At 42.7% G+C, this 25074-nt stretch overlaps 1 protein-coding gene across 2 annotated transcripts; it reads left to right on the forward strand.

Moving 5' to 3' along the window:
* Positions 1–2710: 2710 nt before the first annotated feature.
* On the forward strand, positions 2711–24958 carry per1b (period circadian clock 1b). 2 transcript variants are annotated; one of them, XM_074699000.1, is made up of 20 exons: positions 2711–2891; positions 12992–13844; positions 15016–15269; positions 15358–15479; positions 15565–15766; positions 15845–16039; positions 16394–16472; positions 17959–18065; positions 18154–18307; positions 18392–18662; positions 18744–18852; positions 18943–19102; positions 19195–19313; positions 19489–19635; positions 21209–21616; positions 21734–22521; positions 22605–22791; positions 22953–23166; positions 23256–23406; positions 23491–24958. In XM_074699000.1, exons 2-20 carry the CDS (start codon positions 13426–13428, stop codon positions 23821–23823), a joined length of 4419 nt encoding a protein of 1472 aa, XP_074555101.1. In that variant the 5' UTR covers positions 2711–2891; positions 12992–13425; the 3' UTR covers positions 23824–24958. The 2 variants fall into 2 exon arrangements, with proteins under 2 accessions (XP_074555101.1, XP_074555102.1); XM_074699001.1 differs by lacking the exon at positions 2711–2891 and adding an exon at positions 6576–6693.
* The last annotated feature ends 116 nt before the right edge of the window (positions 24959–25074 follow it).

Below are 25074 nucleotides of genomic sequence, written 5' to 3' on the forward strand. Positions count from 1 at the left end.
AAATGTATTTATGTTTGATCCCATGGGCAACAAAACTTTAAATTCTTCTCACTTTGGTGCCTGTTTAAGCAAATCAAACTTTAACTTCAGTTGTTTTTTTTAAGTTATTTTATTTTGCAGAAGGATATGGCAGCTCTTTAGCGTTGAAGCTAGTGGGTTTGTATTCCCCATAATACAAACTACAAGTCATATGATGGTGTTTTGTATGGTATATTTGCTTGATTATACACAGGTATTCTTTATAAAGCCAATGCATAAATGTGCTGATATTTGTGTTCATAGTCCCTTTCTTCTTTACAGAAAATAATGTGAGCAGATCTTGATGTACTAGTTAAAAGTGATACTAATATTGCTGAGATTTTTTTTATTTTCTTTTTGATCACAAGATGTAAAACTGTTGTGTTTGCATACTTTGCTTTCCTGTTATGAGGGTGTTCGCTGATATGCTGTCAGTTGAGAAATGCTGCCCTCTAGTGGGAAAATCTTAACATGCTGATACTACATACAACATGTAGAATTAGACTCTTGAACAGATTCTGTCGTGCAAATGTATTTTTCAAAACTGTTTTAATCACAAAACATATGCATTGATATCTATACCTCAGTGGGTAGTTATTCCCAAATCTCTTGGGCGTTTGTCATTAAGTTCCTGTTTTTGTACTTAATTTTGAATGTTTGCATGTTTAATATAAAAATAGTGACAGTATGTTGATTAAGGACATTTATTTGGCCACCAGGCAAGTCATTTACAGCTATAAACATTCAGATGCCAGTGTTGTCCACAGATAAAGATGTTCCTATACAAACAAGTCATACTTTGGGCCTGCCCTGAAAAAGCTTCTTTCATATTTCTAATAAAGCAACTGGTAAACAAGTCTATTCTGTGATCTGTTCTGTCAGTCTGTAACAAGATGTGGACCCGAGCACCTGCCAGCAGCTGCTGCCAAACACTCACACCAACTATTGGCCAGATGGCTGAGTACAGCTCAGCCAATGAAACGCAGCAATCAAAATTAATATCCAACCAGTCACATGAAAACACAGTTTTAAAGCAACCACAAAGCAAATCTGATGATCCAATACAAACACAATCAGGAAGGTTCTTGTAGTCCAGAGAAGGATCTGCTGTGTGAGTTTGCACGTTTGCTGTTCGGAGTCATTAGGGGTCAGTATTCTAAAAAGCTACGTGGCTTCACAAAAATTTGTTGGTTTATGTCTCATGACTGCTTAGTCCAGCTAAAAAGCTGAGACCAGCCAAGTGCAAACTAACCCATGGCACAAAGACCAAACAAATCACTGACTGGAGAAGAAAGTGGAACATTCTCTCAGGGGAGATTTTAGAGAATCAAGAATATGTTGAGCAATGATGTCACTGAGAAAAACAAATTGATCAAATATCTTTGAGGACTCTGCCTGAATGGAAAGAAACAACAGTTTGCTCCTAAATGTGGGATATCAAGTTTCCAATCAAGTACTAGACATTTCAAAAAAGAAAAAAAAGCCTACTGATAGCCGATTGTGACGCTTATTTGATCTAAAGCAGAGTTTAAACCCTTTTTTGTACGTCATTGCTGCTTTTGGCAGGCTAGATCCAATTCAGATAGAGACTTTCTGTGTTAGTGTCGTAGTAATGCTAATTTGCCTACTAGCACGCGCCCTACATCTGTACTGTTTACAGGGACAGAACAACCACACCGTCTGCCGCGTGCCTTCAGAGAGGGCAAGAAGAACGAATGACGTCACCGTGCTAGGAGCACGTTGAAATCTGCATGCTGTACTTGGTGCAGCCGTAAGTACGACGCAAATGCGCAGCTAAAATGTCTATCCAGCTGATTTTGAGTCAAATATATGTGATACACGGGGATTTCACTTTGTCTAGTCACTTTGCGTTTAATGGAGGTTATTAGATTGTTATTTTTGACTGAATTGCCAGCTGTGAGCTTGTGAGGTTTGGAAAGCTATTTTAGAAACTCTGATAAACGTTGGGTTTTAGGGTTCAAGAAAAATGTAGTACTCAGTTTACTTTTGGTGAATACAAAATCATTTCTTCTTTAGAGCAATAAAACTAAATTTATTACTTTTCGTTCTTTTGCTTGGTGAGACCTTGCCAAGGCAACGGCCAGCAAATCAAAACAGAGGTACAGACGCAGTGTGCAAAAGCACAATGAACAAGCACTGATATTTGCAATTAAAAAAGAAAGGTGATAAACCCAAATTATAATTGAAGATTTGGGGATCGGTCCACACATTTATCTATACTTGTATTCTTTAGGTAGCCTATAGTTATTTCAAAATTGCAATTACAAGGTAATAAATACTGACAGTAGTAACAAGGTTTATCAAAGTAAAATTTTAACGTAGGTAAAGTCACACCTAACTCGCTTATTTTCTTCAAAAAAAAGTGTTTTATTATAGTAACAGGCACTGCTGCGTCGCATCACTAAATGTCGTTGCGGCTCTATTACACGGATTACAGTGATCCAAACTAGGCCACATCAAGTGTGGGCACGGGCTACGCCCTCCCGTGTTCCAGTATGTTTGGAAATGTACTCAGAACCAGTCACCCTGCAACGTGACTGCTGAGCCCCGTGCAGTAAACCCCGCCCCTACCAACCAATCAGAACGCTTTGGATTCTGCTGAGGCGGGATCAATGCACCGTTCTGTCCAATCATAGCGCTTGTTCCAACATTACTTGACAGACCATGCACCGGCACGTGTATCCCTGCGTGTAAACTACTGCTGGGGTAGAACAGTAATGTCCGGACCACAGATAACACAGACGGACAAGAGAAGACAGTCGAATCGACCGACGTTTGAGCTTTTTAATTGTTCTCTTTTGCCATAATACTTAAGGATACGAACTCTGCTTTGAATACGACGCATATGTAAGGTAAGCTGGTCAGATTTATCGCTTTTGAACGTTAGCTAGCATGCTAACACTCTTCAGGCACAAGGATCCGAAGTGCAGACATTTAACATTTAAACAGTCTTTATGAATACATGTTAACATAATGACTTCCTTCAGTTTACTTTTGGCTATCTAGAGAGTAATTTAAACCCAATTTCTACTGGATGAAGGCAGAACTTGTGCTCCAATTTTGTTCCTAAGTGTCTTTTCAATGCTAACGGCGCTGCACGATAACAAAACATACAAACACTACATCAACTACTTCGTTTGGAGTTAGCACTTCCTACCAGTGAGACAGTCTGGAATGTAGCTTGATTTGAAGGCTTTTTTCCTCAACAAACTGAATTAACTTGTTTATTTTAAGTGAACGTAAATGTGGATGTTGCACGACGCAATAGCATGGCTGCAATACACAGAGTAGGATAATGACGTACCGTATTACCACGAATATAATCACAATAACATCAAATATTTGATTTATAACGCAAGCATAGCACTATTACACATTTCATTACGTGTTTTGAGACTAATCAACGTTAGTGACGCATTACCAGAACGTTAGCAGCCTTCAATTTCATTATACCAGTGCAAACAGGACATCTAGCAAAATGTGCATTTAGTTTTGATGCACTAAGGCACATCTATGCTTCTTATACCCATTTGATGCATTTTTTAAAGGCAGGTCTGCACATATGTTTTTTTAATCAATCAAACAATATCCTATGATTGACATCTGTTGCATTCCACCCATGCACATGCAATTTGCAGCTGCATCTTCTCTGCAGCAGCTGCATCCCAGTATCCCTCTGCTCCTGATGAAGCTATATTTGTGTGTCGCTTGTGCATTTTCAGCAGACCAGATTGCATTTGTGTTTTTTTCACACATAGCAAGTGGCAAGCAGTGTGACACGCTGGCATCTATACCATGATATCATGTGTTGCGTTTGCACCGCAAAGATAGCTGCTCTTTCCATGCTGTGAATCTTTACTGAGCTGTTTGTTTGTGCACTTTTGCATTCAAAAATCTGAGATGGAAAAAAGAAAGGCTTCATCTGATTAATGCATGACTTGATAAGTGTGAGAAAAAATCATGAGTGGGCACTGTGTGGGTCTTCACTTTGTGTGGAACTAGTTAAAATGTTCAGTTTTGTCAGCGATGAGAGGTGGTCCGCACCTCGAGATCACATGCATTACAAGGAATGAGTCAACACCATTGATAGAATCATAGTAATACGTCAAAGTGAGGGGAAATTACCTGATTTGACTCTAATGGGTAAGAGGGAGGAGCAGCATAACTGTACTCCTCGCTGTCTAAATTTTCCAAACCTGCTTTGCCCTAAAATGGTGATAAACAAAATGAGAGATCTGCTCAGAGTAGTTTGGTTGCAGAGGAAGTCTGTGTGTCCTCCATGTTCTCATAAGAAATAACTCACAAGTGGCTCCTAAAAATGCCTGAGGTGGCAGGGGTGCTGGTGTTTTGGTTCATCATGGTTCAAATGATGGTTCACTGTTTGGATTACAAATCCCCAGCTGCCCCAGCCTCATGTGTTGGTGATTCCTTTGTTGGTTTTTAGGGTGTTATTTGGCAGCCTCTCAAAATGCATTCCAGTGCTCTGTTTTGCTGGCAGGCTAATTAGACTGCATTATTCATGAAAGTTTGATTACATGCAGTGGGTGTGATTCAATATGTTCCATTATGCTATAGGTTGGGAGCTCAGTTTCCTCGAATGCAGTGGGTGTTTTTACAGCTGAAACTACTAAAGACCCAGATTAAGTGAGTGTAGTTTGGGAATGTATTTGTCTTTTTCTGTGTAATAACACAGTTATTAACACATGTTGAATTTTTGCCTCAATTTTTACATTTACTATCTTTGTGTGCCATTACCTAGAAAAAGGGGACAATGTGTTCCAAATGGCAGGAAGCATAATCCATATTCAACATTTTACTAACTATACCTGATACAGCAAAGAGCTGTGCCCTCTTTTGAAGTGAAGTTTGTTGGAGGAAAAGGCAATATTACAAAACTATTTTGGGCAAGAATGGAAAAATACAATGATTGTTTCTGAAACTACTGCAAAAAAAAAAAAACACTTGTACAGCTGAGTACTTTTGGATGCTTCTTTAAGTAATAGCTCAACAAGCAGATGACTCAAAGATGAAAGAGAAGGGACTCATGTTTAGCTCTTGGCATTATAGAAAAAATGAAGTCTTTGTCACTATTTGTGAATTTTTTTTTTTAAAAGTCCAAAGTCTCCTCAGATGAACCCACAGTAGCTATGCCCTGGCTTCTTTTAAAGGGGATATGACCGTATGGTTAAATTGCATATTCCACTAGTATGTGATATGATTCTACAAATTAAGCCCCTGGTGAAAAATTTCAGACAATATTAGGACAATTAGTCCAGAACATTTCCAAGTTTGTTTGTTTTTTTTACAGCAAACAGTGCAAAGTTCACTAGTCTGCTGTGAGAGTCTCTTTATTCTGTTTACAAGATGCCTAGTGATGCAGTCTGGCATTATGTTGACAGTTTTTGCTGTCTGAGAGAAAGTCTTGAAAGTTAGGGGGTGAATAATTTGGCTGTGTCCAGTGACACATGGAAGTCATCCAGAAAGTTTTGGGATTATTTTCTGTAAGTACTTTAAGAATATTGTGTGCTTATCTTATATCAAACAACCTTCAACTCCGTCATCTCAGAAAATTCAATGCTTCAGTAGATGACAGGATGTGTTACTCACTTTTCACAACAGTTTTGATACAGTGACACTCAGTTATCTGCCAAATACTTTGAATGGACTGCCAACATGGAAAAAAGGTGGTATTAATGATTTGCTGGATTTTGTTTACAACCACAAACCAAAACAAAGAGCTTTCCAAAAAAAAAAGAAAAAACAGTTGTCACACTATTGTTACAATAACCCAGTTGGAAGAGTAGGAAGAGGGGTATATAAAGTAAAGTGGAGCAAAGAGGAAGGATGGGGACTGCACGAAATGTACCTGTACTGAATCCCTAAAGACTCCTATATTAGTTCCATTCCACTTCCCTATATTGCCTGATGTACCTTGTTTAATAACCTCAGCAAGGTCATAAAATTTGTTCTGCTTTGCTATTCAGAATATTTGATTCACATTAGGATTTAAACATTCTACTTTTTCAAATATCAGATGCATAAATGTTGAAAATGTCATTGTAGGAATGACTTTTCCCTCTCAAAAGTACAATATGTGAAAGGAAATTAAAAGTAATTAAGTAGTAATAGCTTAAGTAATGTGCGCACAAGTTTATTTACAATAATTAGAAACCTAATACACTGTTATGTAATCCCCTTACTGTAAGAAATATTACGAACAAGGTGTGATGGGTTTTTTTACTCCTCCTAACAAACTCGTGCATAGCTCGTCTCATTGTCTCGTAAACGTACATCATGTACACTCCGCGCGCTCCTTTCCTCTCGCTGGCCCTGGTTCAGCTCGCTCCTTTACCCGGTGCCACCGTTTTTAAAGCACAACCATCGAGGCTGATCTGGGACCAGCGTCTGGCACACATTCTCCCAGCCGCGGGCAGGCCTGCCTCAGCGTGGAGCGCGCTCTCATTGGTCTGACGCTCTGGCCAATCAGCGCCCAGCGAGGCTCGCGGAAAACACTGTCGCGGACACGTGCGGAATGTACACAGCGGAGAGGCGGTGCAGTGCTGCGGCGCAGTTGTACTCAAACACTGGACACTGACGAGTCGTGTAGTCCGAGTTTCGCCACGGATGCTCAGATCGCGCAGAGGGAACTGAACGGTACTGCTTTTCTCTTCGTGTTTTAATCCATGAGACGTGTTTTGGACCCGTGGGGGAGCGGGGTGTTGGGATGCAGCGGTGAGCAGCGGTTTATCAGGCGGAGGAGTTCACACATGTTCGCGCACGGCGGCACGCCTCTCTAACCTGCAGTCTCCGTGTGTACCTGCAACAGGGAAGTGTTCCAGCGTCACATGTGTTTATTACAGGCAGTTTTAGGAAAAGGAGTGGCTCCTATCCGTGGGGCATGGCACGTAGTGTGAAAAAAGCGACAGTAGGCCAACATGTGATTTGATCTGTCAGAGTAACACTGTCCTCAGTGAATGACATGTGATCCTCGTTCTGCCTTAGAAATGTGGAGCACAATATGTGCCAATGTGTAAAAATTAATAATCCTTAAATGGTTTATTCATCCATTCACAATTCATATATTTATATATTTAATTCACCATGCCTGGAACACGCATGCTATGTGCATCAGCTTTTTTATTTATTTATCCATCTGTCTATCAGCTGATGACTACATTGACTCATCATCTCAGCTGTGACTTCAAATTCAGTGTTCCTCAAACAAATCCAGTGTGTTTACTTAAGTAGCCACCAAGCTGAATTAGGGTTGTTTACAGTGCATTTTTAGAAAATTAGAACTCTCCTAGCTTGTTTGTTTCATTTCCCTTGAAAGCTTTGAGTTTTGTCTAACCACAGCATCGTAGTGTCTGTACAGTCTCAGACACAAGTCACTGTCAGGAGTGATGTATGCATCATTTAAAATAAGTGCTCATCTAACTTTTTTTTGTCATTAACCCAAAATTCACCTTACAATGATATCAAACAGAGGCAGGTCTTTGACATCTACATGTATACTTTCATTAAGTTACAGCTGGATATTTGCATTGAACTAAACTGATATTGCCAGTTAAATGTTGTAGTAATTTGTATGGAAATTTAAATTCTGTGTATGTGATTGATGAAAAGGGAAGGAAACGGAAGAAAAATACATTTGTTATCAAAATAATTCATTCATTCAGAGTTAAACATGGTTTCACTGACTCTGCAGACTATGAATGTAGCTAGGGTTTGCACCCCCAGTAAGTTTTCTATTATCTGAACTTGTTTACATCCAGGTAGTAGAGCATTGTAGCAATGTGCCATTTAAATAGAGCTTATTTTAGGCCAACAGTAGAGAAAATGTTGCATTTGTTGAACTGACTAGCAATTCTGTGCTAATGCTAAATCATTTACTCAATGCGCTCGTCCCTAAAATAGAAAAGGTCATGAAACAGATATGACAACCTTGTTTTCTTGAGTGTAGCTATTTTTGGGGTCTTTTTATGTTTTTAATCAGAGAAAGGAGGACAGGGGACAGAGCAGGAAACAGGGCAAGAGTTGGGAGAGACATGGGGGAAAGAGGCCACAGGCTGGAGTCGAACGGGGGCCACCCACCTCTTGAGCCATGACCCAGACCGCTAGGCCATCTGCATTGATGACACATTAAGTATGGTGTGATCAATTTATAAGCAGATGACACTGTTATGTTGGCTTAAAGGGTTTTTCTTTGTTTTGCTTTTATTTATTTTTAATAATTAATGCTAGTTTTTATTCTGTCTTCTGCATAGCAGAGTTCATAATGATAAAAAGATATTCATAGAAAAGGAATAGAAACAATACATTATAATTGTATAAAATGAAAGCCAATATGCTTCAATCTTTCCTCAACTAGATGACAGTACATTGTCATCGGTCAAATAACAGTGTTTCGTAGCTATTATTATATTATTATTTAATTATTTGTATAGCACTTTTAAAAACATAGTTTACAAAGTGCTTTGACAAGCATTCAGCACACAATAATAAAACACAAACAAACAATGAGCACAATAAAGTAAAAACAAACCCAGGAACCCAGACAATAAAAAGAGACCATGAAGACCAAACATAAAAAACATAAAATCAGCAAGAATAGGAAACGCAATAAAAAAAGGGATGAAAGCAGAAATCAGGTACGAAAAAATAAAAAAATAAAATGAGCAATGATGATAAAATTACAAAATAATAAAAAATAAGTGGCGATGATAAAATACAGTAATAAACATGAGCAAGAGTTACGGCAATTAAAAGGTCTAAAATTATCTATAAAAGAGTTTAAAAAGGTGAACCATTAAAAAGATAAAATCATAATTAAAAGCACATAAAAGTATTAATAAATTAATGAAAAGGAGTAAAAGAAGGTAAAGAAAAACAAACAGTAAAACAAAATAAGATAGAGATAAAAGACATTAGAAGACAGTTAAAGACAGTAAAAGACAGTAAAAGCTGTCACTGAATTAACTGGATAACAGTCAAACTCATTGGTCAGTGCGTCATCCTTCAGCAAGAAATACAACCTCATGCTCTGCGTCATTTCTTCAGTTGAGACTGAAGTCTGAGTGTGTCCCTCAGTGCACCCCATCAGCTGAAGTGACACTCCAACCCAGCATTGTGTGGTTGAGGAACAGGTCACATTGGTGGTACTCGTTTTCAAGGTGCATGACTCACTCCCTGTTTCCTTAATTTGTGCAACATGTGTCTGTTGATAGCAGTTATTATCAGCCACAGAGGCAGACATGACATGTCAGAAGCTGGTGACTCATCCGTGTTTAATTGAAGAGAGTTCCAGATGTAGCATGGAAGCACAGATGACAGTCTTATGTGTGCATCAGCAAATTGTGTCCCAGCCGAACATAGACCCCACCTTGTATAATCACAAACTGCTCTGACTGAGTGCATTTCCTGTGAATAATCGCAGTAAGTGGGTGGCAGAGGGGCTCATTGGATAGCACTGTTACCTCACAATCATGGCTTCAAACCTGACCTGGACTGGTCAGGCATGGCTGTGTGGTCATTACATGTTTGCGTGGGTTTATCCCTGCAGGTCCCAGATGTTTGACGACCACATGTAGGTGGGGATCTGAGTGTTTGCTTCTCTTTCTGTAACTGGCTGCAGCTGCCATGCAAATGATTGAATTTGGGGTCTTTACGATTTAACGTAAGGATCATGTGGTTAGCACAGCACAGGTATCCTAGATCCCCACCGCCACCCCCACCCACGGCCGTGTGTCTTCCCCCATTGCTCATGGAAGTATGCATGGATGCCAGACTTCATCAACACCCACTCATGCCCTGCTTGCATATTTCCATATCATAATTATTCCAGCCCCCAGCGCGGTCTGCAGAGAGCACACAGCTCGTCATGTGCGCCTGTGCATCATCCATCTCACCAAATGTAATGCTGATAAGAATCGTATAGAGAGCCAGGCAGTTTTCTTACATTGAGTCCAGAGAAAACTGTATGTTGCTTCCTGACATCAATTCTGACACACATTCCTGCTGACACTAAATATTTCACTGTTACTAGAGGGGTGAAAGTACTGAAGATTTTATGTTAATGGGTCAATGCTTTGACTTGCATTGAACCTTTAAATTGGAAATTGTTTATGGTATATGTTTAAATAATGCATCTTGAGGCTGCAATAACTTGATGGAACATGTGCAACATTGGCAACATGCAATATTTATTTGTAGGTGTCACAAATTGAATTGTATCCCCTGATATTAGATGTATCACGCTGCAGTGTAGTTTAATATCTCGCCTCCAGTTGTAGGGGATCCTATGTTATTATGTGTGGTTTCATTTGACGCTGCATCTCAACGTAGGGTAGGGCGGGTAGATTTGCTTTATTTCATACAGCTTTTTTTCTGCATCCCACTATAACCTGTTGTATGACACAGATGTGTACTGTAATGTATCTCTTTTATGCATTGCACCAAAACTGCATTGTGTTGAATTTTAATATAAAGTATTGTTGTATCGCTTTGCATCATTAGGGATGGGTACTTTGAACATTTGAAACGGTACGGTACAGTACGGTGATACGGTACAGATACCGGTACTCAACGGTACCAATTTTCTGTACTTTGTGTGTTTATGTGATGATAAATATTCATTTGTTTCATCATAAAATCTTGAATTTTTTCAATTTATCACATTTATTTCTCGCCTACTCTTCTACTCCCTCAAAGTCACAAGGATGTGTTTAGGTACCGTAACATGGTTTTACGTATATCGGTTCTCAGTACTACAAACAGAATTCAGTTGGCACCTATAAAAGTACATAATTTGGTACTTGTTCCTATGCATCTTACATTGTACCACATCCCTGCCTACACTATTTTGAGCGCATTAAATTGCAATACATTGCGGCACAACATTTCACGTTTTAATTTTTCAAATATTTGCTGCATTGTAGCATGTTTTGTCTCTTAATTGGTCACATTACACAGTCATTAAACTGTATAACACTGCAACTATTGTTGCACTGCGCTTTGACGTACTGCATTTGATTGTGCTATAAAGTACATTTTGTGTTTCAGGGTTTTTTTGTTTTGTTTTGGTTTGGTTTGGTTTTTTTTGTTGTATTTGTTTTTTGTGCAACAATACAAGACAGTGACATAAACAATTGTGGGTTGTGAAGTGATCATGGCTAGGGATTGGTACCTTTCACATTTGAAACGATAAGGTACTGATACCTGGTACCTGGCAATCGGTACCAGTACTCAATGGTACCAATTTTCAGTACTTTTTTGTTTTTATGTTGTAAAAAATATCAATTTGTTTAAAGATAATACTTTTTTTTTTCAACTTAACAAATTTATTCTTCAATATATAACCTTGCAATGCTGTGTTCATATCCAGCTTGGAAAAGTGCCTACTCTTCCACTCTCTCACAGTCACAAGGATGCATTTAGGTACCTAAACATGGAACCTTTTGATTCTACGTGAACCTGTACCCGGTCCTTTTCACAGAATTTGGTGGGTACCTTTAAAAGTACCTAATTCTGTACCCATCCCTAGTCATGGCACTGCTAATTGTTACAATAATGTAAACATAATGGCAAATATTACTTAAAAAGATTAAAAAAAATAGACAAGTTGTAACAAGATAGATAACAATAACAGTAATGACATAATTTTTGTAATACTATTAGTTATCATAATATTGATGGTGACATTGAAAATTGTGGAATTATTGTTAACAGCAATATTAGAAAAAATAACAGTAACAGTAATGATGGTAAATGATCAAATAATATCAAGATAATAATATAAGACTAATATCGTCAACAATAACAATAATAGTAATAACGTCAGTTCATGTTGCACCTTAATTTATGGTATTTAGTAGTTTCACTTTGCATTATATTGCACCACATCCTATTTAATCGCACTGTACTGCTCTGCACTGTAATCTAATGTAACGCAGTGCATTTTATTGTAGCATACTGCTATACGCTGTTTTGTGTTAAATCTAAATGGATGCGTTGTTTTATGCACAGTGCATACTCAGGAAACACAGTCCGTCTTTTGACCCCCAGTTAAGGCTGACTCTGCTACCAAAACAGCTCTATTTTTGGCGGCAGCATCCTCATGAACCCGTTGAACCCCCCTGTAGTCATTACGTTTGTATTCATCTATTCCCGTGTTATATGTCGTCAGCCGTGGTCTTCACGTCACATCTAAAGAGCGCACTCAACCGGCCGTACTGCGCCAGAAAAAGCCCACATTCGTCTGAGCTCTGAACTTTAATTGAAAGTGTCCTGAACAAATTGTAACCCCTCCCTCCTTCTTCCCTCAGAGCATCAGGACACCTGAGGCGGGGGCAGGTAAAGGGGGTTGTGGGGCAGCCAGGTGGACACACTTGAAAGGATTTGACGACTCCTGTTGCGTCTGTGGGGATTACGGGATTACCGGGCGTCTCCCTCGTACGGGGAATATATAGCGGTAGACTCTCGCTTGCGTAGGAGTGGGCCCGATATAAACTCAGGGATGCTGTTCAAAAGCTAAGCTTTATTTATAAACAACTCCTCACCTGTGTGCCTTGTCCTTGCCAACCTGCTGTTCTGTTTGTTGTGACCGTCATCCGAGTAAAAGTGGACTAAGCCATGACGACCGAGCGATGTCCCGTGTTAATTTGGCTGCAGCACATGTTCACCTCTGCTCACCTGGTCTTTATTCAGATGCAAACATACGCACTTGTTGCATGCAGGGATTATTCCTTTAAGATGTGGTGATTGTCTCCTGGTGGTATTTTGGGTGAAAGGCAGGAACATCGAGGACGCAGTGAAAACATTTCAAGGTTGATTCGTCCTCCAAGGCTGACGCGATAAACTGATAAGTTTGTTTTTGTGTTGACATCACAAAGCGTGTAGTAATCCTGCAGCTAACGCTATTTTTCTCTCTGTCTCCTTCTTCCTGACATCTCAGGTGGCCTTCAACACCCAGAGCGACACCTTCCCTCCTCGACGAGGCAGATTCTGAGTGAAGAGATTGTTTTTTTTCCTCCCAAACACTGCGAGGTGTTTTTCTCACTCTGCTGCTCCATCTCTCATCCCATCTGTTGAAACCGCCTGTAGTTTCATGAGCAGGAACTCATCCTTCCAGTGACACTTTTTCCCTTTCAGATCAACCTTTTATGGTCGTTTTCACAGCCGGTTGACGATCTGCACGTCATGAACTCTTAAAAACAGGCTGCACCCTTTCACGTGATCATCTTTTTCAGCGTGAGGAGCCATGAATTTCTCTCCTTAGTTCTTTAAGCGACAAACCAGCCGCTATGGTTCATCCCAGCATACATAGTAGTCCCACTTAAATCAAAGTTTCACCCTCAACAAGCTTCGCCAGCCTCATCCTACTCTAGTATGAGTTATGACAACTCTAAAACGCCCAGCAGCAGCACTCGAGGGCGAGTGGCGAGGGCTGATGAGAAAGACAATGAGCAGGACGTTGAGTCCAGCGTGTTGAACTCTGGGAAAAGTAACGGCGGGCAGAGCGGGGCTAATGTCCAGGCTCAGGAGCAGGAGAGCAGCAGCGGAGCAGAGCGGGGGTCCTCCCCAAGCGGAGGGTCGGGATCCGGGAGCTCGTCGGGACACCGAAGGGGGCCGAATTCGGACGACATGGACGGACTCTCGAGCGGGAACGACTCAGGGGAAAGGGAGAGCGAAGGAGGGATGGAGAGGGAGAACGGGTCACGAGGGAGGCAGTCGACGCGCAGCTCCAACAGCTCGTCGAACGGGAAGGACTCAGGGATGATGCTGGAAACAACGGAGAGCAACAAAAGGTAAGAGGAGAGAAAACTATTCTCTACTATTAATGTATTATTACTATTAATTAATCATTTAGAAGCCACAAAATCTATTTTATCTTCACAATAAAGACAAAAAAAGTTTTTAAATTCTACACAAAGTAAAATTTAGTACATTATTATCTAAATGAGAAGGAGTTTTTTGTGTTTATTAAATTGTTCATTTAATGTCTAATTTTTTTTTAATAATTTAAAAAAATTTCAAAGAAAAGAAATGTAATGTCGAAATTTGCATGACTTATAATACATTTCTTAAATTTTTTTTCTAAAAAATGAAATAAAAAAAAGCAAAAATTCTAAGATTTAAAAATTGGCAGGAATTAAAAAAAATGAAATAAAAAATTGCAGAATATTGTTTTTTTCCTGTAATTTAAAAAAAGTCAAAAATTGAAATTCCCCAAAAATCGCAAAATGTTGAAAAGATTTTGCAAATAGCCCAAAAAATTAAAAATCTTAATTGACAGATGTGATGCATATTTGGTTCAACAAAAAGTTTTATTTAGTGTTTTTAATTATCAATACTGTCTGTAAAAAAAATAAAAATTCTACAACTTATGGTTTTGGAGGAGATCATTTTTGCAGAAAGGGTAAAACTGGGCAAAATTTAACTTTAAAAGGCAAATTACTGGTATAGGTGAGGAGTATCAGTGTATGATTTTTGCGTCTCAATGAGAATTTTGACGTTGGTTTGATCTCTGGTCAACATTCCTACTTGCTGCTAGGTGGCACTAGAGAGCAAACTATGGGATGTTGGGGATCACGCTTGGCATCATATTGAAATTTTTGCCAATCCTGAGGTGTGTGCCAATTTTGGTGAGTTTTTGAGCATGTTTAGGGGGTCAAATTAGAGCTCAAAGAGTGGAGGGAAGAAGAAAAAAACAGCAAAAACAGTAGGCTCCTCTCCCTTCAGTCAAAGCCCTAATAAGGTTTTTATTTTGCTCTTATAATTTGTGTTTTTAAAATGGAAAAAGTCATCTACCCCTGGCTTGTAACAAACAAAAACGTTGATATGACTGAAAGTTGCAGTGGAAAGGTCCCAAAAACTTACAGATTTCCAGAATTTTCAGCTCTACTCATAGTAACCCTAACATGTGGCTTGATAGCTTTAACGCTGATTGTTAAACGTTGGTCTGTTCTTCTCCCACAGCTCCAACTCCCAGAGCCTCTCCCCGCCCAGCGGCTCCCTGGCCTACAGCATCCTCTCCACCAGCTCCGAGCACGACCCCCCCTCCACATCCGGCTGCAGCAGCAACCAGTCGGCGCGCGTCCAGACCCAGAAGGAGCTCATGAAGGCCATCAAGGAGCTGAAGCTGCGTCTGCCGAGCGAGCGCAAAGGCAAGGGTCACTCCAGCACGCTCAACGCACTGAAATACGCGCTGCAGTGCGTGAAACAAGTGCGAGGTGAGGGTTCAGTGAGGATCGATGTGTGGCGTTGTCTTAGCGTTAGCTTATTTCACCTTCTGACTGGTTTATTCTGCATCTGTTCCAGCCAACAAGGAGTACTACCATCAGTGGAGCGTGGAGGAGTGTCACGGCTGCAGCCTGGATCTGTCGGCTTTCACTATCGAGGAGCTGGACACCATCACCTCCGAATACACGCTTAAAAACACTGTAAGAAATAAAGCAAGTTGGTGTATTGAACATTTTCCTGGCTCAGCTTTGAGCATGTGTCATCATATCCTTTTCCCGTCTCTAGGACACTTTCTCCATGGCCGTGTCGTTCCTGTCGGGAAAAGTCGTCTACGTCTCCCCTCAAGGCTCCTCCCTGCTGCGCTGCAAACCCGAGTGTCTCCAGGGCACGGTGTTCTCCGAGCTTTTAGCCCCGCAGGATGTCAGCACTTTCTATAGTGGCACGGCGCCCTGCCGCCTGCCGCCCTGGGCCTCCTGCATCGGCTCTGGTGAGTGACAAAAAAATCATACAAAGAAAATTTGTGGCCTTCTTCAATCGCTGACTCTAACCGTCTCTGTCCTTTCAGCCTCGTCTCCAGTGGACTGCACGCAGGAGAAATCCATGTTCTGTCGGATCAGCGCAGACCGGTCGCAGGGTGGTGAAATACGTTACTACCCTTTCCGCCTCACGCCGTACCAGCTGACGATCAGAGACTCTGACGCCGCCGAGCCGCAGCCGTGCTGCCTGCTCATCGCAGAGAGGGTCCACTCTGGATATGAAGGTATTCCTCCAACCTGTGCGTCTGCGGTCATCCAGATATAAAGTCATTCTTCTTAAGGATGTTTGTGTTGTTTGATAGTTATGTCAGAGTAACCCTGCTATCACAGCTGCTGGAGATTTCTGATAACACAGCTGAGTTATTGTCAAGGAGATTTTTCTGCAACAACTCATTAGAAAAAGAGACAAAAACTTATGGAAGATCTGGATTGGTCTTTAAATCTGGAGAGTAGAAGGACTTAAGACACCCAGAGTGACGCATGCCTCTCGGAAATCACAACAAAACATTTCTCTGAACTCATCGTTCGGCGTCTCCTCTCAGAGCTTCTCATCTTGTCTCTCTGTCTGCTCCCCACAGCTCCGCGAATCCCCCCGGACAAGAGGATCTTCACCACCAGCCACACTCCCAGCTGCCTGTTCCAGGAGGTGGATGAGAGGTCAGTGAGCCGAAGCGCTGTTTGATGGTTTACTGCTGCGAGGCCGGCTGGTGAAATGATGAAACTGTCACAGAGAGATAAGAGTAATGAGAGGGGAGAGCTGGACTGTGATTGGCCTCAGAGATTAAAAGTGTCTGACACTGATGTATCTCTAGATGTCACTTTGTGATTCAGTACATCCTTCAGGGTAGTTTATGTTTATCTGTTTCCGGTGAGTCTCAGCTTCACTGTAAATAATAGGTTACACAAAGGATCTACACTGGTTTAACTTAAAAGAAAAACAGATTTTTTTTTTGGATGTACTTGGGATAGAAACAAGTTTTAAGCTAGCCAAAACATCATCAGGATCCAGATATTTACAAAGTTAAACGTTAGTTTTGTCAGGTCAAGGAAACCAAAAGAAAACATGCTGGTTTGTTGATTTGATCATTTGTGACTGTAAAAACAAATGAGGTCACTACAAAAACTGCTCCCCCTGGTGGCTGGCTGCAGTATAGGTCAAAAAATCCATCTCCCCAGTCATTCCAGATGGGCTGTGGTCAAACTTTAAAAAAATTAATACACCTGGTAGAAATGTTTCTCACGTCTGATTGTTGTGGTGATTTGAAGATATCATTTGGCTGCCTTGTATCCAAGTCCTCTTTTTTCTGAAAAGTTTTATTTTTCTTAGTTATACGAGGTTAAAAACGAGATTTTACGTCACATTTAACAGTGACTGACAGCTGATGTTCTTGTGTATTTTTTCGGGGATTGTAAAAAATGTCGGGAGGTCGAGTCAAGAAGTGATTAGACTCTCAAGACGCTGTTTTACAATCATTGCTTTCCAAAGAGAAGTAGTACCACACAGTGGACATGTTTGCTAGTAAAGTGTGATCTGATCGGTGCAACGGTTTAGGACATCGCTATCAGGAAAATGCTCCCTTTAAAACAGGGCTGCTGAAAAAAAAGGAAGGCGGGAATTTTCCTTGAGGGATAACTTGTTTTACAGTCAGCGGATAAAAAAAACAGCACAACAAATAATATCTGTAACAACTTGAAAACATTGGTGTTGTGTTTATCAGGCCAGTTGTTATCAAGAGAAAAGAAACCCCCTCTCTGTTTTTCCCGCTTTTTTGGGCCTAAGGGCAGCCAGGGAAACTCTCTAAAGAGAGAAAAACACGGGTCAGCCTCAGTGAACCAGAGTTTGCCGAGAGTCGTGGCTCGATAGAGTCTCGACATATCAGACAGTCTGCAGATCTTCACAATAGCCCAGAGTCTGTTTTTGTTTTTAAACTTGTCGACCCATACCAGCAAAACAAAGAAAAAGTCAAGAGGTTCAATAAAACAGGAAGAAAACTTAGCAGCTTGTACGCACATATCTGATTATTGTCAGATTCAGCCTGCTTTTGCTCTCCATACTGACTTTCTTACTTCGGTTCTAAAACTTTGAAGCTGTTTTTGCCTCCTTTGTCTCTCTAACAGGCTGTAATTCTGTTTTATGCTGCAGGGCCGTCCCGTTGTTAGGCTACCTGCCTCAGGACTTGGTGGGAACCCCCACTCTGCTCTACATCCACCCTGAAGACAGACCCATGATGGTGGCCATACATGAGAAGAGTGCGTCCTTTTACATCTGCACACGCTCTGTGACTTCATGTCTCAGGACTTTGTTCTCACATGAATCTTTGTTTTTCGCTCCTTCCAGTCTTTCAGTTTGCTGGGCAGCCGTTTGAATACTCTCCTTTGAGGATGTGCGCCCGCAGCGGCGAATATCTGACCATCGACACCAGCTGGTCTTCCTTTGTGAACCCGTGGAGCAGGAAGGTGGCGTTCATCGTCGGACGGCACAAAGTCAGAACGTAAGATTTAGATCCCAGAGAAAGAGGTTTCATCATCTTTACCCGTCTTAAACGTTTTCTAAAATCTCTGCTCTGCTTCTCCAGGAGCCCTCTGAACGAAGACGTCTTCATGACGCCGCAGGGCTGCGAGAGCCGGGTCACCACGCCGGACGTAGTCCAGCTCAGCGAGCAGATCCACCGCATCCTGGTGCAGCCGGTGCACAGCGGCGGCTCGCAGGGATACAGCTCCCTCGGCTCGAGCGGGTCACGAGGGTCGCGGCGCTCGCACCAGCAGCACCTCAGTGCCTCTGCCACGTCGTCCAGCGACAGCAACGGGCCCGCCATGGACGAGGCCGCCATCGCTTTGCACAAACCAGTAAGTGAAATCTTCAAAAAGAAACAGGAAGTGGATTTTGAGGCATGACGTATTTATTTAACAACTTTTTTTTTTTTCTAGATGACGTTCCAGCAGATCTGCAAAGATGTCCACATGGTGAAGACGAACGGGCAGCAGGTTTTCATCGAGTCCCGAAACAGGCCTCTGCCAAGAAAAAACCCAGGCACAGGTAAAACTTGATTCCTTTTTTTAAAAAGAAACATCATCAAGTCAAAAATCGACCAATCAGAGTCTTTATTTCTTCTCTTTCTGTCTCCAGGAGCATCAGGCGTCAGAGCTGTCCCCAGCGACCCCATCAGAGGTCTCATCGCCGATCTCACCAAACCCCCCAAAGCTCTGCTCCCTGCAGCCCCGGTCCAGAAAGACCCCCCTGCAGGCTACTCCTACCAGCAGATCAACTGCCTGGACAGCATCATAAGGTGTTTGTTCGACCCCGAAACGACTGTTTGTGTCTCCCGTCTTTGTGTTTACGAGCGCTCATGTGACTCCTCCTCCTCGTGTCTCTGCGCAGGTACTTGGACAGCTGTAACATTCCTAACACCATCAAAAGGAAGTGCGGCTCCTCGTCGTGCACCGCGTCGTCCACGTCTGATGACGACAAACAGCAGGAGGCGGGCGGAAACAACAAAGGTAAGCTGTATTATTTGTCATATTCTTCTAAATAACATTTTTAATCATTAACAGAAATTAAAGATAACCATGTGAGGCAGGTCTTCACCTTCCTTTCTCATGGATTCTGAGCATGCCTGTGTCTTAATATCCAATGACTGCTCTAGCTGAACCTGTCACACTCGTGTCTCTGCAGGTGGTTCAGTCAGCCTCGTGAGTGAACCACCTCCTCTGCCCCCCCTGACCATGGCCACAAAGGCAGAGAGTGTAGCCTCAGACCCGTCACAGTGTAGCTTCAGCAGTACCATCGTGCATGTGGGAGACAAGAAGCCTCCTGAGTCAGGTGGGGACCCCTCGCTCTCTCTCTGAACCTTAAGTCTGTCTCTCAGCAGGTTGTTTCTTTGGTGAGCTCTTTGGATGCTTCAGGTGAAACGAGGGCCTCAAAATCCTCTGGTTTTCCACTTTCTTGTACTTTTTCTTTTTGTAAACAAACTGTCAAAGAAGTGTTTATGATTTAAGAAGTCCTAAGAATGATCTCCCAGAAAGATGCACGATGAAACTGCAGATTTCAGGTAATCTGGTTTCTGCTTCTCAATTACAATTACTACAGATTCTAAAAAGAAGGACGACATGACGGCTCCTCAAAAGTGAAGCCAAAACACAAAAACTTCCATGTTTGCAAACATGAAGCAAAGATAAAGTTCAAAATACAAGTCGAATACATTTTTCCTTTTATAACCATAACTTTCCTGCATAGTCAGATCTCACTGTGCTAAAGCGCTAATTAGCTTGAATATGCTACTTAATGCTACAAAAAGATGCAAAAACTTCAACAGAGCACAGTTTGAGTTGCTATATTGCACCGGACTTAGTTAAACCTGATTGGGTCTTCTCTATAATTAAAAAATATTTCTTTCTGATTCTTTTGATATTTTATTTTAGCACTTTAACAACAACAAAAAATAAAAAGGTTTTTTGGGTTTTTTTTCTTTAAGTTGGCCTTTTTGGCACCTGCAATGGTGAAGTTTTTTAAAATTAGGAGAGAAACTAACGTATAACTGTAATATATCTCATTTTTTTCTTCTCTTCTTAATCATTCTTTTTTATTTTTATTTATTTATTTATTTTTTATTTCTTCATCACTATTGTGTCACAATCTCTCTGTAATGCTTTGCAATAAAAAAAAATGAAATAGGTCTAAAAAAATAAAATAATTGAAATAGATCTAAAAAAAAAATTTAAAAAAATGGAAATAGATCTAAAAAAAAATAAATTGAAATTTATCTAAAAAAAATGAAATAGATCTAAAAAGAATTAAAAAAAAAAAAGGACAGAAGCACTAAGAGAAAATTTAAGTTAATGAATTTTACATTAAATGGTCTAAACATACCCTAGCTAGCATTTTATCTTTCAATCAAACGTTAGCTTTTGTTAGCTAATCATATAGTAAATAGTAACCAGTTAAACCCAGCTGAGTGGTTTTAGGCTGCCAGTGCAGGAGATTTTGCCGCCTGTTTCAAAACACATTTTGGCTTCACTCTGTATAATTGAAGAGTGGGGCGCGTCATCCATCGTTATATGAACAAAAAAAAAATCAAGAAAGAACAATGGCCATGGAAGTCTTCCTGTTACCTTTTAAACTTCTTATTTTTAGTTTTAAACAGTTGTGTAATTTTTTTTTCTTTATTTAATCACCTTGGAGTTTTGACGACAAACGTTTTTGATATTTGAAAAGAAAAAGTGTAAAGGTATGATATGTATCTATAACAAACCGAGTACAGCTACGGAAACAAACTCAGAGTGTGATTCAACTTAGCGATTTATTCGTTACAAGAGGACAGAGGAAATATTTTTTATTTTCTAACCCAGAGTTAAACTTCAGCGTCTAACACCGCTCTGAATATCTCCCGTCACAGACATCGTCATGGAGGAAGCTCCCACGACGCCAACGCCCGCCCCTCAAACAGCTACACTGCCTCGCCCCAGCAGCGGCCCCACGCCTCCAGCCAACGCCGCAGTCACCCCTCCTCCTCCCCCACCGCCACCACCGCTCCCTCAAGCCGCTCAGCCGGAGAGAGACAGCCGGAGGAGTGGGAGCGTAGGAGGAGTAGGAGGAGGAGGGGGAGGGGGAGGGGGAGGAAGTGGCGGGAGCAGCGGAGGAGGGCGCATGGGTTTGACCAAAGAGGTGCTGTCCGCCCACACGCAGCAGGAGGAGCAGGCGTTCCTCGACCGCTTCAAGGACCTCAGCAAGCTGCGGGTGTTCGACCAGACGACATCGTCGGGTCTGCGGTGTCACACGCCAGCTGCCAACCCGTTGTCACGAGGTAAACACACGCTGCTGCCGTCACTCTCACACACACATGCTCAGATTTACATGAAGGGAAACTTGTTTCTTTCAAACTGAGGATCAGAAGTTTAAACTTTCTCCTCTTCTCCTCCAGGAGTTCGCTGTTCTCGCGATTACCCCGCAGCAGGAAGCGGCACAGGTCACAGACGTGGTCGTGGCGGTAAAAGACTCAAACACCAAGAATCGTCAGATCAGCACAGCTCTCTCGGGCGCAGCGGGAGCCGACGAGATCCCAGAGCCGGGACAGTCCCCGTCCCTCTCAACATGCCCATGGCGCCCCCGACAAACTCTTCGTCGTGGCCGTCTGTGGGCTCCCAGGCCAGCATCCCTTCAGCTCCCTTCGCACCCGGGATGCTCCCCATCTACCCGGTGTACCCGCCGCTCGGGCAGCCTTTCCCGCAGCCCGTCTCTGACCCCTCACGCTTCCCCCCAACCCAGATGGTCCCCCCCATGATGGCGCTCGTGCTCCCGAACTATATGTTCCCTCAAATGGGTCAAATGGGAGCGCCCATCCCTCAAGGTGGCGCCACACCCGGACACTTCTACAACCCCAACTTCGCACTCCCCGTCAGCAACCCCCCCGCTGTTTCCAACCCTGTCCCCATCCCGGCGCCGTGCACACAGTCCCGCAGCAGCACGCCACAGTCCTGCAGTCAGACACCGGCGGACCGCGAGGGAGCAGAGTCCCCTCTCTTCCAGTCTCGATGCTCGTCTCCGCTCAACCTCCTGCAGCTTGAGGAGTCGCCTAGCAACCGGTTGGAGGTGGCGACGGCTCTCGCATCACAGCAGGTGACGCCGTCTGCGCAGGGCGGGGCTACTCAGCCGCTTGCTGGCTCGGCAAATCAGGGGAGCTCTGACGATACATCGAAGGAGAATGAAAACGTGAGTGTCCAGATTTTAAAAAACAAAAGTTTAAAATAAAAAAATCCAAAACATTAACTGTGAGTTTTATTTCCTGTCATTAGGGCGAAGCGAATGAGTCGAATCAAGACGCCATGTCCACCTCAAGTGACCTGCTCGACATGCTGCTGCAGGAAGACTCACGATCAGGCACCGGATCAGCTGCCTCTGGATCAGGGTCTTCTGGGACCAGGTCATCTGGGTCAGGATCTGGCTCTAACGGCTGCAGCTCCTCTGGCACCAGCGGCACAAGTCAGTACCTCCATTTTCAACCACATCCTGTCCGATTTAGCTTCAGAAAAAAATAAGAAGCTAGTTTAAGTTGATTTTTCGATAAATCTGCGGTATTTTATTTTGAAAAGACTCCAAAAATTGTGTATCTGACTTGGTCTACTTCCTCCTCGTGCTTCCAGGCAGCAGTCAGGGCAGCCACACCAGCAAATACTTTGGCAGCATCGACTCCTCAGAGAACGATCACTCCCGTAAACAGCCAGCAGGGGGCGGCAGCAGCACGGGCGGTGAAGGTGGAGAGGAGCAGTTCATCAAGTGCGTCCTGCAGGATCCCATCTGGCTGCTGCTGGCCAACACGGATGAGAAAGTGATGATGACATATCAGCTGCCTGTCAGGTAACACTCAGGGCGAAATAAACCCACGACAGAGTTTGAGAGGCTGAAAAACTACAGATTGTTAAGATGTTGTTGATTTTGTCTCAAAGGGACGTGGAGACTGTGCTCCAGGAGGACCGGCAGGCGCTGAGGAGCATGCAGAAACACCAGCCTCGCTTCACGGAGGAGCAGAAGAAGGAGCTGAGTCAGGTGCATCCTTGGATCCGCAAAGGACGTCTCCCAAGAGCCATCAACATCTCTGTGAGTTGGCATGTCAAGGAAGACTAAAAACGAAACTTGAAGATGAGAAATGATTGATTTACTCTTTCTTTTTTCTACTTTCAGGGCTGCACAGGCTGCAAGTCTCCACCCTCCGTGCCCCCCGTCGCTCCATTCGACATAGAAATCCACGAGATGGAGCTCTGCAGCATGCTGAAGGCTCAGGAGGAAGGCACAGGCGAGGAGAAGAAGAAACCCTCAGAGACCGCCATGGATGAGATTCACCCAGGAGATGAGGAGGACGACGAAGAGGAAGAGGAAGACGACACGGAGCAGAAAGACACCAAAACATTAGACAGTAACCAGGAAATGCCGACAGAGGAGCAGACGTCGACTTCTTCAGATGCAGCAGAGGAAAAGGTCGAAGTGCAACAACCCGAATCCCACATGACTCACTGAGGTCGCAGCCAAAGATGAGGAGCAGTATCAGCGCCGTCAGCAGGATTTACACACCTTCGAATATCACAACACGGGGTGTAGGGTGACGCACATGCACCTTTCCTGCCCTGCACACAGGAGTGGAGGTGTCAGATCACCACCTTCTGGGAGTTTCCTGCTGCTAAAACAGGAAACAAGGTGTCAAATACGCACATTCAAAGACCTTTCTGTGGATCAAGGTGCGCGTTTGTGACGAAAAACTTCCACTTTAATCGACAGAGCGGGTTGAACACTTTGTGGAGTTCATGCCAGCAGACGCGACAGTCGTTTCGCCACCTTTTTGTCGACCCTGTTGCTCCTGATGTATTTATTTAAGTTTTACAATCAGAAAGGACGACGAGGAATGTGACGAAAAAATGCGGCGCCTTTTAAAGATGGATGTTCACCACAGTGTCCTCCTCGTTTTCATCTCTCCCGCTTCACGAGGAAAAGAGTGGTTTCTTTTCCAGAGCTTGATCTGTTTTTCTCTCACAGACTCATTGTACAAAGTTCGCCCTTCACTAAAAGCACTAAAAGAAAAAAGCAACTTGTCTTTCAGTAGCCCAGATGTACACTAAGAAGCAGGTTTATTTTGTAAACAGTCTGTATATTTTTATACTTCAACTCACTGCGAGTAGAGAAACAGTAGAAGAGCGTCTTTTTCTGTGACAGGTCAGAAAACCTGGATGGGAATCTGTGTTTGAGTTTGCGGTGGAAAAAGGAAAACAATCACATGTTTTGTGACGCAGCACTCTGGAGAGATGTGCAATGAATTGTGGGGCAATGTGGCAATCACCCGGAGACCAACCTGGACTTGTGAAGGTTCGTCTTCAACCAGGCTTTAGTTGTGCATTTCTGTGAGACGTCAACAACGCCTCCCTGAGCGTTTGTCTCGCTCGCTCACAGCGGTAGGTGTATCAAAAGGCGTGGACGCGGCTCTCGTGAGAGTTCGGAGAGTGTTTACTATCTTCTTTCCTCTCTGTCCCCTTTCTCTCTTTCTGTGGCACTGTTCTGGTCATGTGATATCCAATGCTTTATGGCGTCAGTGGTGTTTGCAACAGTTTCTTAATATTTTTGTGAAATTCTTTGTACAAAAAAAGACAATAAAACAATATGAAAAGCCTCCACATGTGAAAGTTGTCGTTTTTCCAGTCTCCCCGCTGCCTATTTCAGTCGGCGGGTGTTTTGCAATGTTTGGCGTCCGGAGAGAGCTGGAAGACGAGAGCAGACCGG

The sequence above is a fragment of the Halichoeres trimaculatus genome, unplaced genomic scaffold (genome assembly GCF_033239565.1).
Source record: "Halichoeres trimaculatus isolate MK-OKI-2021-1 unplaced genomic scaffold, fHalTri1.1 fHalTri1_scaffold_22, whole genome shotgun sequence".
NCBI lineage: Eukaryota > Metazoa > Chordata > Actinopteri > Labriformes > Labridae > Halichoeres > Halichoeres trimaculatus.